The following is a 15,727-nucleotide window of genomic DNA, read 5'->3' on the forward strand; positions in this document are numbered from 1 at the left end:
GACAATTAAACACTTCAGATTGTTAACAGTCACAAGAAGAAAAATTGCAAAGCAGAGGGTATTTGTCATGTGGTGAAAACAACTGTGGAAGGTTTTTCTGGGAGTTTTGAAACAATTCCAGCTCTTTCTCTCTCTTCTTCCCTCCCCCCCCCCAGTAACAACATTTTTCTGTCACAAGCAAGTTAGTTGTTAAAAAATGCACCAAGACATGTCACTCCAAGTTGTGCCCGGGTTTTTTTTATGTTCACTTCCTCTCCCCCCCAAAAAAAGAGTTTTCTTATGACTAAAGAAAGAAAAGGAAGCAGCTAGAAATCTGTAATGGTTCCATTTATTAATACGTATATCACAAATACTCACAATATCAATGCATTCTCGTTGGCATGCTAGACAGAGGCATTATTAAAAAAGTCCTATTTTTTTTAAAAAGGTTTTAAACTTTTGCTTTCCCCCAAAAATATTTCATATGCCTGTTGGCTTTTTTTTTGTGATTTTTTTTTTTTTTTTTGCTTGTGTGTGTGTGTTTTTTTATTTCGATTTGATTCAACAATGTATTTGGTGGCTGCAACCTCAATGCAAAAAGAAAGATAAAGAAAGAACAGGAAAAAAGTATGAAGGCCGCAGTACAGCACAGTTCAATTAGTTCCATAACTACATAATAAAAATAAAGGAAGCAAAATTTCTGCCTTCACAGTAAGCAACAACACAGCTTAATAACAGTATTACACAGGATCAGGTTCCGAGGCAAAATGCACTAGACAAAGCCTACCGGGATACGCACTAGGCATACAACACTGAGTAAGAATCAAAGATGTAGAAGAACATCAGGAATAACGGTTCCCTTCAAGCACAACATTTTAACATCGTTTTCAAGTATCTTTATGTTATGTTACTGATTCCTTTTTTTGGGGGGGGAAGGAGGGGAGCAGGCGCGGGGAAGAGGGGGAAAGGATGAAAACCTTAGTAAAAGCAATAAACAAACCCAAGAAATTAAGATAAAACCAAAAGAATATATATTTCATATACCGGTTTATATGAACGTGTGCAACACTTATTAACCATGGTGAAAGGCTAATTATGCCCTCCAGTCACTACATGCACAGCCCGATCAATGCTGTTAATGAATTACCTTTGTTAACTTACGATGCAACTACTGTGTGACCAAGAACATACAGACGGTGCCGTCCTACGCCGAGCCGAGGGGATGGGGGTCTGGGTCTGGGTCTGGAGGCCGAGGGGACCCGGCTGCTCTCGGTGGCACCGCGGTACTTCACAGAATGGTAACACTACGCATGGGACAGTTCGGGAGGAGGGGTGCGAGTGTGCGCGCGCACGTGCTTGCTCGTGGGGGTGTGCGTGCGTGCGAGAGACAGTGTGTGCTATAACATTCATGTCAGTCTTTCTCCAGTTCTGCAGCTCCTGGTCTTCAGGCAGGCTCTGGACTTCACGCTTCTGAAAGACTGGAGAGCGGGGAGGATGAAAAAAAAAAAGAATAACAAGTGGGTTGCTTTTGTTGCTCTAACAAAAACCTTATTTCTCTCTACAACTGCCTGAAAGGAGGTTGTAGCAAGGTGGGTATTGGTCTCTTCTCCCAGATAACCAGCTGTAGGACAAGAGGGCACAGCCTTAAGCTGCGCCAGAGGAGGTTTAGGTCAAACATTAGGAAGAAATTCTTTAAAGAGAGGGTGATTGGGCATTGGAAAGGGCTGCCCAGGGAGGTGGTAGAGTCACTGTCCCTGGAGGTATTTAAGAAGAGACTGGATATGGCACTTAGTGCCATGGTCTAGTAGACAAGGTGGTGTTAGGTCAAAGGTTGGACTTGATGATCTCAGAGGTCTTTTCCAATTTAGTTGATTCTGTGATTCTGTGATTTTGTAATAGTACTCACAGTAGGCATTTTACCCTCTCTTTTCAAGAAAACTGAAATGATGAAACATTCAACACTACATTTCCCCCTTTTTTTTCCCCACCGGGCACAATACTGGGATGTAAATCCCAAGGCAAAGAAGCCCATTGGAAGCCTTAATTCTCAACGAATATGCTGAGCATCTAAAACTTGCCCACACTTTTCAGCAGAAGCAGCACAGCCACAACAACATACCAAGGCTTATACAGTATTACTGCTTGGAAAGCTGGGAAAGCTCACCTTGTTACACCATCTCATATTGGTTAGCAGTAATAAACCGGGACAGACAGCATGCCAGCAGCATCCCAATCAACTGTACAGGACAAAAATAGAGGTAGAATAGAATTTAAGTCAGCTTATATTGATGCAGAGCAAAGGAGAGGCCATTGTAAACAAGTACTTCATGTTCCTGAGTCATTATGCACAACGTATTTATGCTGTATTTTAAGGATCGCTCTAACCAGAAAAACAGCATGAAAATCTCCCGTATTTCTTTGTCAGATCTTACTTTTGATTTTTATCAGAGAGTATTTATTTGACGGGCAACAGGCCTTTTTGGTATTTTTCAGTCCTGTTGTCATTGCCTGGACAAGCCAGACATGAATGGATAAACTGGAGGGGGTATCAGCATGCTCCACCTGGGTCCCTCGCCACCACCCCAGAGAGCTGGTGGTCACTTTAACCTTCCCAACAGTGTGCCAGGGAAAAGCTTCCTAATGCCCTAGAGCAGTTATGCTCTCTTTGTAAGTGATGCAGCACTGTAGAAATGAGTGCTATAAATATGGAAATAAATTTTAAAAAAGTCTTTCACTATTCCTTTGGCTGTCACTCAGATTGTTGAAAACAGATCCTGGGTTTCCAGTCGCCAATAAGCACTCGATCTTTTCAACATTTTGCCTATTGCAGTTTCTTAGTGCTCCCCGCATATGCCAATGATGTTAATATGCTGTAAGTGATTCAACCTCTCTTTTCTCATTTGGATTGGTCAATTAATTAACTCCTGAGCATATCCAGACTGTTACAGCTCATCCCTTGCTAAGGAGTGAGATGAGAGTGCTGCGTCTGCCAATGGACCAGCCTTCCCTGGACCTTGTTCCAAGCAGGGGCTGTCCCAACACCTCCAGCTGGCTTGCTCATGCCCACCTCTGCCCATCTCCTTCTGTTGCAGCCAGAGCACATGGCAAGGGGGATCATAACCTTTTGGTAGCAGCAGAGCTCCCTCAGATCATGACTAGATGATGACTGGCTGGCTGCTCATCCAGACTGGCTCCTTCTCTCTCACTCTTGGGATTGTGTGTCCTTTCCCCTAGACCAAGTAGTTGCTCCCTGTTAACATGATCACCATCAAAATATACATCTTCTCTACCAGCCAATTGCTTGATTTGGGCTGGCATCAGCCTAGAACAAGACCAAGCCAGGGTAACTCAAATCTAGATAAACTGTTTTCTGCCTCTATAATGTCACAGTCCTTGTCAGGCCATGTGTCATTTGCCAGAAATTTGCTCTGTCTCCTGTTTCAGTGTCCACCGGAACTGTTCTGGGCATCTCAAAAGGGCACAGAGTCACCTTTAAAGGCAGGCTGAACCCTTCTGTTCCCTACATGCACCCCCTGATTTTATCAGCAAAGGTGACAGTGCCTTGGTTATAACTAGACACGGGGCACAGGTAGCACCTCCAGACCAACCTCCAGTCAAAACCAAAGCTAGTAGCATTCAAGGACTGTATTTTTAGTTTCCAAAAGAGATGTGTGTGCTGAAAACCCTCTTCAGGTTTGAAAATCTCCCTAGATACCAAGAAGAAATTTCAGCCATCTTGCCGCCTTTTCTACTCAACTTCTCTAGACAGGTGTTGAGGGAGGATATGGACTGGCAATGATGAGAATTCCAGCTTTGTCTGGCTGGGCTTTGAATTTCCACACTTAAATACTCCTGTCACTGGGAGGATGATTTAATCAATTTGTCGGTTTGGAAAGTGTTGGTGAAAACCAACCACATTCTGCAGGTTTAGCTGGGGAGGCTTTGACAGTCCCGCTGCTGATTCATGTGATGTTTCTTTAGCTCAGTTCCAATTTGGAGAACGAGATTTCTGGTTTGGAAAATAGTACATATTTCTCTGTGCTTTGACAGGCTAAACAGAGTGAGAGCCTCTGGGTAGCCCTGTCCCACTTGCTTCACTATTACTTTGCTGTGTTTGTGGTAACTTTCAGCCTTTTCTCACCTTCCTCATCTGGTCTCAGAAGTTACTTCTCTGCTTTACTGCATTTTTCATTAAGACGAACTTCACAGTGTGTTTCAACCAATTTATTTTCACTGAGCAAATTCTGGCCCAGACCCAATACAGCTCTTCTCTCTTTCTACAATGGCCAACAATGCATGTAAATTCAAGTTTATTTATTTGTTGTTGGTTGTTTGTGTTTTTTTTAATGCCCGTGCCACAAGGTACCCCTTATTTCCCATGACAAGCACTCAGATTATGGTCACTGTTGTTCTCAATCTGCTGTTTGTATCATGTTTACGAGGGGAAGATGGTGCAACCTGTACAAATAGGAAGCCACAGGCTTTTCTTTCCCCCTTCAGCTGTAGCAGACCTCCCCAGCTACCTTTAATAAGGGATTCTTCTGTTCTGCACAGTCTGTAACTCTAATAATCAGTGTGTTTAACCTTTGTAGCATTTCAGGCACATAACAATGTTTTATTTTACTCAACTCAGTCCTAGGACAAATTGCAGGTTACTCATGAATATATCTTTCTGATCTTTGGCCCATTTATTAATTCTTGTCTCTGACCCTATGCTGGTTTAGGCATTTAAGTGGTTATAATAACATAATATTTATCTTCTGTACTTCAAAAATAATGGCATGCATATCGAGCCATTGCATACACATTTTATACAGCATTTCTAAGTATTACTAGGACATAGCAGAGCTATAATAAATACCTTGGAAGTACTTTGAACACATATAAAAACGTGTTTTCCAAGGTATGTAGACTGCCACGTTTAACCACAGGAGCACTGTCCCTCCTGTAGCCAAGAAAAGGTGATACTGTATTATGCTGAATTTTCCTCATGGTACTCTTTCATTACAGTCATAACTACGGTCCTCTGCATTTTAATCAGGTTAGAGGGTCCCAGACTGTGAACCACAAAAGAGCACTCTCCAGCCTGCCCTGCTCTCTGCATTTGTTCCATCATTTGCCTCTTCTGCTCTTCAGGTGGGGGGAGGCTCCTTATCCTATTGTGCAGCAGGTCCCTGCAGCTCCTTTGAAAGACCAGAAGGATCAGCATAAAAGGATGCCCACAAAGAAACTAGCTCCTAGGAGTTGAATTCATTTCCCTTCAGTCCCTTTATCTCTCAAATGCCCAGTTTCAACCTTTATACACTTACTAATTTATTTTATAGTCTTGATATTTGAATGCTAAGATGCCAAACTTGGTTCTGCATTTGTGTTCTTTCTCACTTTTCCTCTTTCTTATCTTTTTTTTCTAAGACTATCTTGGTCTTCTGAGCTATTATACGTAAAACTGAGAGTTTGCCTTGGAATTTCTGGTCTTGCCACAGGAAACTTGAAAATGCTGACAAATTCTTTGGTATTGAACCCTGGGAGACCCACATCCCTCAGGTGTGTCTCCAGTACTACAGTCCTGTTGGCCATAGCTCATTTCAGTGCATTTCTTCATCTCTCCATGGTTCCTAGCAGTCATCTCAGGTACATCTTAGTTCTGACCACTGAAAACCATCTGCAGCAACTTCCTGGCAATATTATCCCTGCCATACACATAATAACTAGCTTTTTAATACAGTTATTCTAGAAGACTTAACATTGACTGGGAGTTGTCCTGCATGACATATTTATTACGCCTTATTATACCGAAGAGAAAGAAACTGAATTGCAATTTGAATTTCCATTTTATTTCCAGTCTTGAGATCTTCACCATTTCTCATACCTTGAGAAAGCATCTATAAATAGAAACGTGTTGAACTAACTTGGAATTCATCAGCACATCAGGCAAGCTAAAACTGGGTGTTTTTTATTCATCAGAAATAATTTTTTAGCTCAATGATTTACCTTGCTATAGTCTCAAAATGCAAATCTCCAAGCATCCAGGTTGTCTGGCTCTATTTTAGAAGACAGAATTTTCTATGTCACAGGTCACTTATTTGAGCCAGCCTCCTGTGCTCTGGTATGCCTCTGGCACAGGTCCTATCTTCATACTGAACCCCAGTCTTATAATGGATTTTCAAGCCACGTATTGGATCCTGATACGGATCCCACTCTCTAAACCATGTGCAAATAGATGCAAGTGTCAGCCTCCTTAACTCAGGGAGGAGTTGTAGGAGACAGGGTAGATGATGTCTGCACCAGAACTGCATCCACAGTCAGACAAAGTTATTAACATTAATGTTGACAGTAAAGAGGGCAGGTGGATGTTGCACTGCAGAGAGGGACCATGGTAGCATGGGAATGTATCCTTAAATGATGGGAACCACATATGCTCAACAACTTGTTGGAAACATGGGGAGAACACCTGACTTCCAGTCCTTCAGCACAAAGGGAATAATCTGGCCTTAACAATGCACTGAGACTTCCCTGCTCAGGCAGTCTTTCCTGCAACCACAGCCTATAAATCCCTGAAGACCATGTCTCTTGCATTCCTTAAGCCAATGCCCGCACTGTAGTTTTATCCAGGCAAAACTCTTCATCATCTATGCAGTTTGCATAATTTTATTCTCTGTTGGGCACAAAACAGCAATCATTTTTCTGCTCTGAAGAGCACCTGCTAAACTGAAATTATTCCAGCTGGAAGTCAGCATTGGCATCTGAGTCCAAAAACAATCAAATTTTATTTTATTATTATTACTTCAAACCTGAGGAGCAGAACAGACAAGGTCAGCAACACAGCATGTTTTTAAAAACTCTGACTCTGATGGGGAGGTCTGTGCCAGGCCTGTAAGATGTGCAATACCATTACATCAAACTTTCCCTGTTTCTGGGCATCAGCACGTTCCCCATTCTAGTCAACACCTAACAAATCATTTGAAGGAAAGACCCTTGAGTGTGCTTTACTGTAGAAGAGCAACATGATTTAATTTGTCTTTTATTTAGAGCAAACCTATCCTCAGCAGGAACAGCGAAACCTCGCCTACAGCTGGAGCACTGCCTGGCACTACTGCCAGTCACAGTTAACCTGGAATCAGTTTGTAAACACTGTCCCTAATTGGGTCCAGCAAAACAGATTAGGCAGTAAATTATAACCAGCCGCCTTCTATTCTTCACAGCCCAAGAGAGCTGCATTTTTCTTCCCTGCATCCCCTCTCTTCTCATTTTTACACATTTGCTAACACCCCAAGGAGCTGGATATGTACTCACAGAGCCAGAGCACTGCCCCTACACTGGGGAGTGATGTCCCCACATGGCAGTAGGATGTACAGTGTCATCAGCAGCCTGAGAAGCCAACACTGTATCAAAACATGCCTTAGCTTTCACTTGGAGCCACAGTAGCAAAGTGCTTTGCACCCCGTGCTGCCTGCAACCTCCCAAGATACACCAATTATTGGTCCTGACTGAGACATCTCCCCCAGCAGCATATGAATTGTAAAATTCTGCTCATCCCATTTTTCTTTTGGATAGCTTTACATGAGGCACTTAAAAAGATGCTTTATAGCCTTCTGGCTGTCTGGAAATCGAACTGAAATATGAGCTCAGGGTCCTATAGCAATAATCAAGCTATAGTCAAGGTTGGAGAAGAGTATCAAGACTGTGACCATTCAAGAAGAGTTAGAACAGCCTATTTAAAAAAAAAAAAAAAAGAAGTCCCCCTACTTCATGAACAAACATCTCCAGACAGGAAGTTTCACCATTCCAGATCCTGAAAACCTGACACGCAGGCACATGCCCTGGGCAGCTGGTGTTGTGATGAACCAACATACACCCACATGAAATTGGCTGACAGGCCAAGTCATGGGCTTCTCACATCTAATACCTTGGCTACAAGGCATCAGGTTTCCAGATATGCCCAAGGCAGGGCAGTCAGCTAGTCTGAGCCCAAATAGTTTTGGGGCTCCCTCAGGTTGTGCATATGTAGACCGAGAGAATGTGGTGGCCCTTTTCCACATAGCTTGGGGACATTTATTCTGAAGAACCTGGAGATCATTGTAACTGCTGAGCAAAACTTCAGAGATTTAACTAAAACACCTTGCAGCCAAGGGCTGACCATGTGGGGCAGCTGGAGCAAGAGCCCCCTCATTAATTCACTTGCCCGCCACTAGCAACAGCACTGGCAAATCATTTGTTTTCAGTGCAGCACAGTATAAACCTACAGCATGAAAACTGAATTAATGAGTTTTAAGGACACCTCAAATAATTTTTCCTAGCACCTCATTTTTCCCAACCACTGGATAAACATGAGTCACCCAACAGAGGTACATTAATATTTTCAGGACTGCCTCAGGACCCAGAATTTTAACACTGTGTCAATGGAGTAAATGCAAGTTGTATGATAGTTTTTTGAATGACACATGCAGTATACTGTCTACTACCCATGGAGAAAAAGTAGACTCCTTCTCAGGAAGAAGCAGTTAAGGTATCATACACATCACCGAGTTTCATTGAACCACTGTGGAAACAGCTTTGCATTGTCTGTGTTTCACTCACTCTAAGTTTTGCACATTTCCAGTAGAGTCCTTGCTATCAAAAATGAACTGACTGGTATAAAAGAGCATTTTGTTGAAAGGTGCATGTGTTTTCTTGTCCCTTGTTGATCAGAAGATGCTGACCAGACCTATACTTCCCCCAATTTCTGTCTACATAAAGGCAGTTTGAACATTAGAGAGCAGCAAACTCTGTCTTAGCTCTCCTCTTGTCCCTCTCAGGACACACTCCTTTTGGTGCAGGCAAGGAGTTGGTTTAATAGTCCGATTTTGGTAGATGTCAGCTCAGTGTTCTTTGTTAAAGGGAAAATAAATAAACAAAATTGGTAATCAAAACCAGGTGCCCCCTCCAGGCTCCAGGTCCAGGATGGGGAGGCCTGAAGGTACACTCTTGTTTGAGTTCTAGACTCCTTTAAGAACAAATAAGAGTACTTAAAAGCCTATCCAAACATCAGATAAGCTATTTGTCTCCTTAGCTGTCTATGCTCCATTTAAGCCAATGTTTTATTGGGTTAACCTCTATTTGACCCAGTGGAGGGACAAGTTGTTTTCCTTGAGCTAGTCATTAGCTCAACTGTAACTGATATTCCCAAGGAGAAACTTCATTTAAGTTGAAAAGAAGAAAATCAATGAACTGATGACCTCAGAACTAATGAGCATGCTGAGTTCAGTCCCTTTCTATAATCCTTCCTTCCTGGAAGTCCAGGTAAAGAAAGAGAGGGGAAGAAAACGGGTGAAGGGGAGTGTTCTCACTTACCTGTGAGAACGCAATCCCAAAAGCCACTCCAGCTATGATTCCCATATTTGTCTCCATAAAACTGGTCACCAAGTCATAACAGCCCTGGAAAACAAACATCATCATTCCTTGTATCAACCTTCTCTGCCGTGAATGCATACATACAAATTTCTCACTTTAAATGGACTTGGGCTAGACAGTGCTTCTGCTGTGATTTCTAACACTCTCACCCTTTTATTTAATGGTAATTCTGAGTGAATGATGGGAAGTGGTGGCAAAAACAGTTTCTTTCAAAAACAAATGCATTTCAGTACTTTTAAAAGCTAAATGTGATGTTACACTCATTTTTATGGCTCTTATTAAGCAAGCCAATTTGCATTGTTTTAAAAAACAACATAGCTTTGACCTGAAACCAAACCAGTAACAATATACCAATGTTACAATACAATACAAATGTCAAAAATTAATAAATGATGCTGATTTTCTAATGTTCTAGATGTTTAATAGAACTGCCCCCTGAGGCATTTTTCTTGCCTTTATCTGTCAAGGGACACGAGGCAAAGCACTGAGTATTATGTAACTCTAAACCATATAACAAAGTTATCAAAGGTTTTGTATGAATTTTCTTGGTTCTTTTGCCCTTGGACATAAAATTCCCTGTCCTGTTCCCCAAACCCAATTTTCTCTCTCTAGCTCAGCCCCTGACTCCACCAGTTGATTTGCTTCCTCATGCTTCAATTCACATCCCAGACTGGGGCCAGAAGATTCATATACGTGTCTGCCCTTCTCTTGGATAGACTTTTTTGAGATGTTCTGCCTCAGTACAATAATTTTTGCCAAGTTCCTTCCCTTGCCTAATTTACCCCTCAAAAAAACCCCATCTGAAATTAGCTGTCCCAGTTTGTGGTGCCTAAATGAATCTGAACCAGCGACACAATACCTTGAAGAAATAAAGAAAGATGACATCTATTTTTTCTTCCATTACTAACCCATCTGTCCACACAATCCAAAATGACCACTCAGCCTCTTTTGCCACACTTCCTCAAATGATCAACATCACTCTGGCTTCAAGCCAGTCCTGAAGTGTTTTATACATTATAACTTTATCCACTCCATCAGAAGTTGGAAAACTCAGAAATGACAGTGAGCTCCCTTTCCCAGTTTGGACTCCTGTCCTGTAAGAGAAAAGTGTCTCCACATTTCACATCCATCCACACCCTCCTCATTTCTGCAAACACTGTAGGAACTCTTTACATGACCTCAGAGCAATAGGTGCTTGTAAAAAATAACAGCGAGAAGGAAAAACAATGCCCCTTCTTTGAGATAGGCCATTTATGAAATAAATTGTGTCATTTCTGTAACTTCTTTTATAATATGAAAAGATATTTAATCCTGACAGTAATTAAGTGGTGAACCTAATAGTAGCTGAGGACTAGCACATCTGTGATTCATTTCTGCAATGTTTAAGTGTACATATTAATACCTAACTATGTTTTACCTCAGTGTATGGTAAGTCCAATTCAAGCTTGCTTATTAAGTCATCAAGCAACTATAGTTGTGTGTGTCTTACATGTTATGCAATGAGATTAGATTTCTCAAGCAGTATTTTCATTCTGTCTGACATGGCTTAATGCTCTCCCACCTCTTCTGAAATCTGTTCTGTTGAAGTGCCTTCAAGAGATGCAACATCTAACTGCAATGGTAATCCCACGTCACAATAATCTGTTTACTGAAGTACATTGTTTACATACAGCTTAATTGCTCAGCCCTGACTGTGCTGAGTGAGAGTTCCAGCAGCACCCACGAGATGAATATACAGCACAGAAATGTGTGAAGCGCTGTGTGCACACAGCTGGGGGCTGATCCAGAGAGACAGAAGTGACAGTTTAGCAAGTATCTGATCTGTCTTGACTCCATGCAGCTTTTCCTTTCTTAAGGTTTTAGAGAGAAGTAGTAGTTCTTGAGATTTGCTGGTAAAGAACTGTGACGATTAAAAGCACTATATGAACAGTAATTAGCTAATCCTAAGGACAGCTCTTAAAAGCTAGGTATTAGTGCCCTCTGAGATGAAGAAATGGAGAGCCTAAACAATTTACCCAAGGTCACTAAGCAAGTTAGGGTCAGAATTGGCAAATACAATCCAGGAATGTTGTCTTTTAGTCCTGCAATTATATAATTAGTTTAATCCTCTTTGGTTAATTTATCATTGGTCATCAGAAACTGCTAGCAATTTGATTAGCTCATAGAGAACTTGTCTTACTGATAGTTTTGCAAGATCCACCAAAAGATATATTCCAAATATACTTGTCCACAGGCATGGTGAGAAGAGTTTTGTACAACACAGGCAACATATATTTTCCTTTTTCTCCAACATGCACAGGGTAAAGGGCTCGTTTCCAAGATGAGCAAGGTGCTTGGGTCAGAGGCAATGACACTTGCTTTCTAGCTGAAGTGGAAGGACAGGACCACACAGCATTTCCTCCTGCTTGCTTTTTGTTCCCATGCCCCTTTCAGAAACATCCCACCTTGTTCAAATGCTTGGGACAACTCCAAGATCTCACAACTGCTAAACAGAAATCTGCGACCTTTGATTACAAACGGCTATCTCAGAGAATGAGATAAAACCAAACAAACTTCCAAACATCCAAACTTCCCCTAGGTAATTAAATCAAGTCATCAATTCAACTACTTCCTGAGGAATCAGCAGTCCCTTTCTGTCAGATGACTTGTGCATTTGACATGAGAACACAGAGCAAACATGGCTAGAATGAGTTACTAGCCCTGGACTAGGACACATTCACCCCTCAGTCACTTTCTATAATTTAGCAGGCATCCTGTGCCATGAGGAACTCACAGGTGGACAAGGATTTACCTGTGCATGCAGAGCAAGCCTGGCACTCTGAGAAAACACTAGATCAGTGTTGGGAATGCAAATATTACCTGCTCAATGATGCACCCAGGAAAGGTTCAGAGTCCATGGCTGCCCCAAACTGAAAAGGTGGGACCTGCTGGTAGAATACCAGTCAGAATACCAGAAAGCTTTCCTGCTGGGAAGACGAGCAGAAGCAGGGGCTCAGGCTGGGCTGCCCAGGAGGCACTCTGCCTGCAGTGGATGCTGTTCTGCTCATGTCCTAGATTCGCCTCGTCCTGCCTCTCACCTTGCTTCCACTTCTACAGAAACATAAAGTTGCTACAAGTTCACAAAGTGCAACTGAATGGAGTGACTCACCCTCTATACTCATGTGACCCATCAAGATTACTCTTGCTGATGGTGACTGTGAATATTTTAACCAAAGAACACCACTAACATTCCACATGTCTGCAACAAGTGGTTCTCATTAAACTATTGCAAAAAAGAAAGGCTTAGTGGAAAATAACCCTCTAGTATCCCTTTTTCAATACAAGCCAGAAAATGTTGTCTACTTGACTGGTTTTCAAAGATGTTTCAGGCTGTGCTCAGCCACCACTCCAACCTTCTCAGTCACAGGGGACTGAGGTGAAAAAAACAGAAAGAGAAAAGAGAGAGGCATTTCTACATTTCCTGTTATCTACTCAGGACTTCTATTTATTGTTTCTAAATTCAACTCTGAAAATAAAAACAGAAAAGAAAATATTCTTTAAGTCTGAATAAGCTATGCTGCAACTTATCATGGTGATTTAGCCACAATATCATTCCTTTTACCAACAAACTGTTCCCTCTCTTGAAAATCTCGGGTGAGAAAGAAAGAGCTGATGACGCATTGGCTCTTGAAGCAATGACTTGAGTTGTACTTCTGCAGTGCAGCATCTGCTATAGATGCTGCATTATTTTCTTTTTATTCATCACTTTCTTAGTGTTTTCTGTAATTTTATTCACCAATTATTCTTTTTCTTCCTGTTTTCCCAACCTACTTTCCCAACCTGCTTTCCCAATCCTATTCCCGACCTGCTCCTTCAGGTAACCCCAGGGAAAGGGCCACTTTGGGCTATGCTGTACTTTCAGCAGCACATGTTCAAAGATTTTAAGTCAATGTACCCGCCAACCACAACACTTGTTGTCCATCACCCATATTTTCTCTGTTTGGGATGACAGCTAGGCTCCAACACTGAAATTACTGTTTGAACATAAGCAAGAGTAAAGCCTGTCCTTCCCTCCACCTATGTTTTCGTCCTCCACAAAACCCCCAGCATTCAGCAGGAGTGAGCAGAGAAGAGAAGAGGTGCTGACTGACCCAACCATCAAGGACAATCGAGCACATGTGCCACTTGCAGTCCTGTGCCCAGCCAGCATTGCCCCTGTGCAGTGCCTTTACCTCAACCTCTGCATGAGGAAAGAGAACAAATCCCCTACTCAACAGAAATGCTGCACCTGGGCATTTGAGAAAGGCCAGATTAAAGAACATGAAAGCAGGCAAGGGGCAAAGCCCATTGTTACCGTTGCTCCAGCCCTATATGCACATTATCAACCTATCATTTGAAATGAAATGCAATTGTAAACATCCATACTCTCCTCTCCACTGGATGGTGTCACAACAACTGCCTCTGGCACAATGTTACTGGTACCTTCTGGTTTACTTTAGTGGCAGCCACGGTCATGTTGCGCAGATCCTGAGTATTACAGTCACTGGAGTTCATGCAACAGCTCGTAGGGATGCCGTGCTTGAAGAAGTAAGGGCTGGTGCTCCAGTTGGTGTAGCTCTGAATGCCACAGCAGCTCAGCTAGAAGGAATAAGAGGCAAATTTAAGACACAAAAACAAACAGAGCAGAATTAAAATTAGCACAGAATCGTCACTGCCCACTTAATCAGCTCATAATCAAAATAAAGACAGGGTGTCTCCAGTTTTGAAAAGCAGATACCAACCCCTGCCCCATTAATTGTGAAAGTATCAGGAGTGTCATTTACAGAATATGGGAGCAGACAACTAACTAAAAAAAAGGTATTTTTTGAGCAGAGCTATTATTTGTAACTTTCAACAAGGGTCCAGCCATAAAGCCATCTTCTTCAGTTGAATGTCTGTTGTTGTTTTTATTTTTTTTTGTTTATTGGTTTCCTTTACTTATTTATTTCACTAAATATGATCCTGGAAATTCAAAACCCCAAAGCATTACACAGAATTACATGTAGCACATACACGGCCAAGCTAGTGCAAGATGATAAGGTGAAGTCTCTCTAACTCACCAAAATAATTTCTAGGACAATTCACTGAGCTTTGAATAGAAAGAGACCATATGTTCATAGGGGGTATCTATGAAATCAGCTGAAAAACCCCAAGCTGGGAAGGATGTGCTTCTTTAGATGCTAAGCTAGAAGACAGATACTGAAAGATATGAAATATGTGCTAATTTTTTTGCATGGAAAGGGCTTATAAATGCATTCCTGTAAAAACAGAGCTATGAATGAAATGAACATTTTGCTACAACAGAAACACTGAATAATTATTCAGAATTATTTAGTTTGTTGAACTCCAAGGAATCAGAAGTTCAAAATACAGGTTAACATTAGGCAAACAGACAATTTGATAGCAGAATATACTCAGTTTAGAGCACTGCAGTAATCTGCTAAGCAGGAGAAACCAGGTTAGAGTTCAGTTTCAAACATGTTGAGGTGTCCAACATAACAGTTGTAATTTCTAAAGGTCTAAAAATCATCAATACAATTACAGTGACGTTTCAGCCATTCAGCAAATTACAATCACAGGGAAAGCAAACTGTCTCACAGAATACACTGGGAGCTGAAGGGATAGCTTCTTGCTATAGTACAGCTTTCAGTGAGAATTTAAGTGTGAATTTTATCACTCTGTGTTGTAGTTGGTGGACTTGGTCCCTTGTGGGTGACAACTCCAACTGGTTTGACCATGTTGTGGCACTTGCCACCTGCATCCTGACAGAAGGCAAGGCAATCCCCCATTGCCCTGCTACCACACCCCATGGGTCAGAAAGGCTCTTCCACCAAGCACCTACTCCATCCCTCCAGAACAGCTTTCACTGCCAACCTCAGCAGCACATTTGTCCACTCCCTTTTCCTCTGGGGAAAATACACTCAGTTTTTCAACTCACTAAGTTTCCTTTGCCAGCTTCTCACTGTACTTCTGAAGAGAACTGCTGCATTTTATCAGTGATATAGAATGCTAGATTATAAAATCCTATCTCATCCAGCTCCAATTTACAACATGTCATAATGTTATTGGCAGATTCCCGTAAGAACAAGGTGTGCTCTTTAGGGATAAAACTGGCCCTTAAACTTAATTCAAGATCTGGGACCAGCAACGAGCAAGTGGGACAGGCCCTGCCTTTATCAGATGGCTTTTTCACTAAAATTTAGACATCTTGGACAAGCATATCAGCTGAAACACTTTTCCCCAGGTCAGTTTTTTCAGCCTCTAATTTTGCTTGCACAATACAACTTGCAGATCAAGCCATCCACACTTCATGTTCTGTGATCAAATCTGAATGCATGCC

General features: G+C 41.8%; 1 protein-coding gene across 2 annotated transcripts in view; it reads right to left on the minus strand.

Annotated features, from left to right (window-relative positions):
- Window positions 1–309: 309 nt before the first annotated feature.
- TSPAN7 (tetraspanin 7) overlaps window positions 310–15,727 on the minus strand; it is a 99,635-nt gene continuing 84,217 nt past the window's right edge. For both annotated transcript variants that reach the window (XM_032678685.1, XM_032678684.1), the window contains 4 exons: window positions 13,831–13,986; window positions 9,310–9,393; window positions 2,144–2,216; window positions 310–1,457 (listed from right to left, as the gene is read on the minus strand). In XM_032678685.1, the coding sequence (XP_032534576.1) occupies window positions 2,148–2,216; window positions 9,310–9,393; window positions 13,831–13,986 (309 nt within the window). In that variant the 3' untranslated portion in view covers window positions 310–1,457; window positions 2,144–2,147. The remainder of the gene's footprint in view (window positions 1,458–2,143; window positions 2,217–9,309; window positions 9,394–13,830; window positions 13,987–15,727) is intronic.

The sequence above is a fragment of the Chiroxiphia lanceolata genome, chromosome 2, assembly GCF_009829145.1.
Source record: "Chiroxiphia lanceolata isolate bChiLan1 chromosome 2, bChiLan1.pri, whole genome shotgun sequence".
Taxonomy (NCBI): domain Eukaryota; kingdom Metazoa; phylum Chordata; class Aves; order Passeriformes; family Pipridae; genus Chiroxiphia; species Chiroxiphia lanceolata.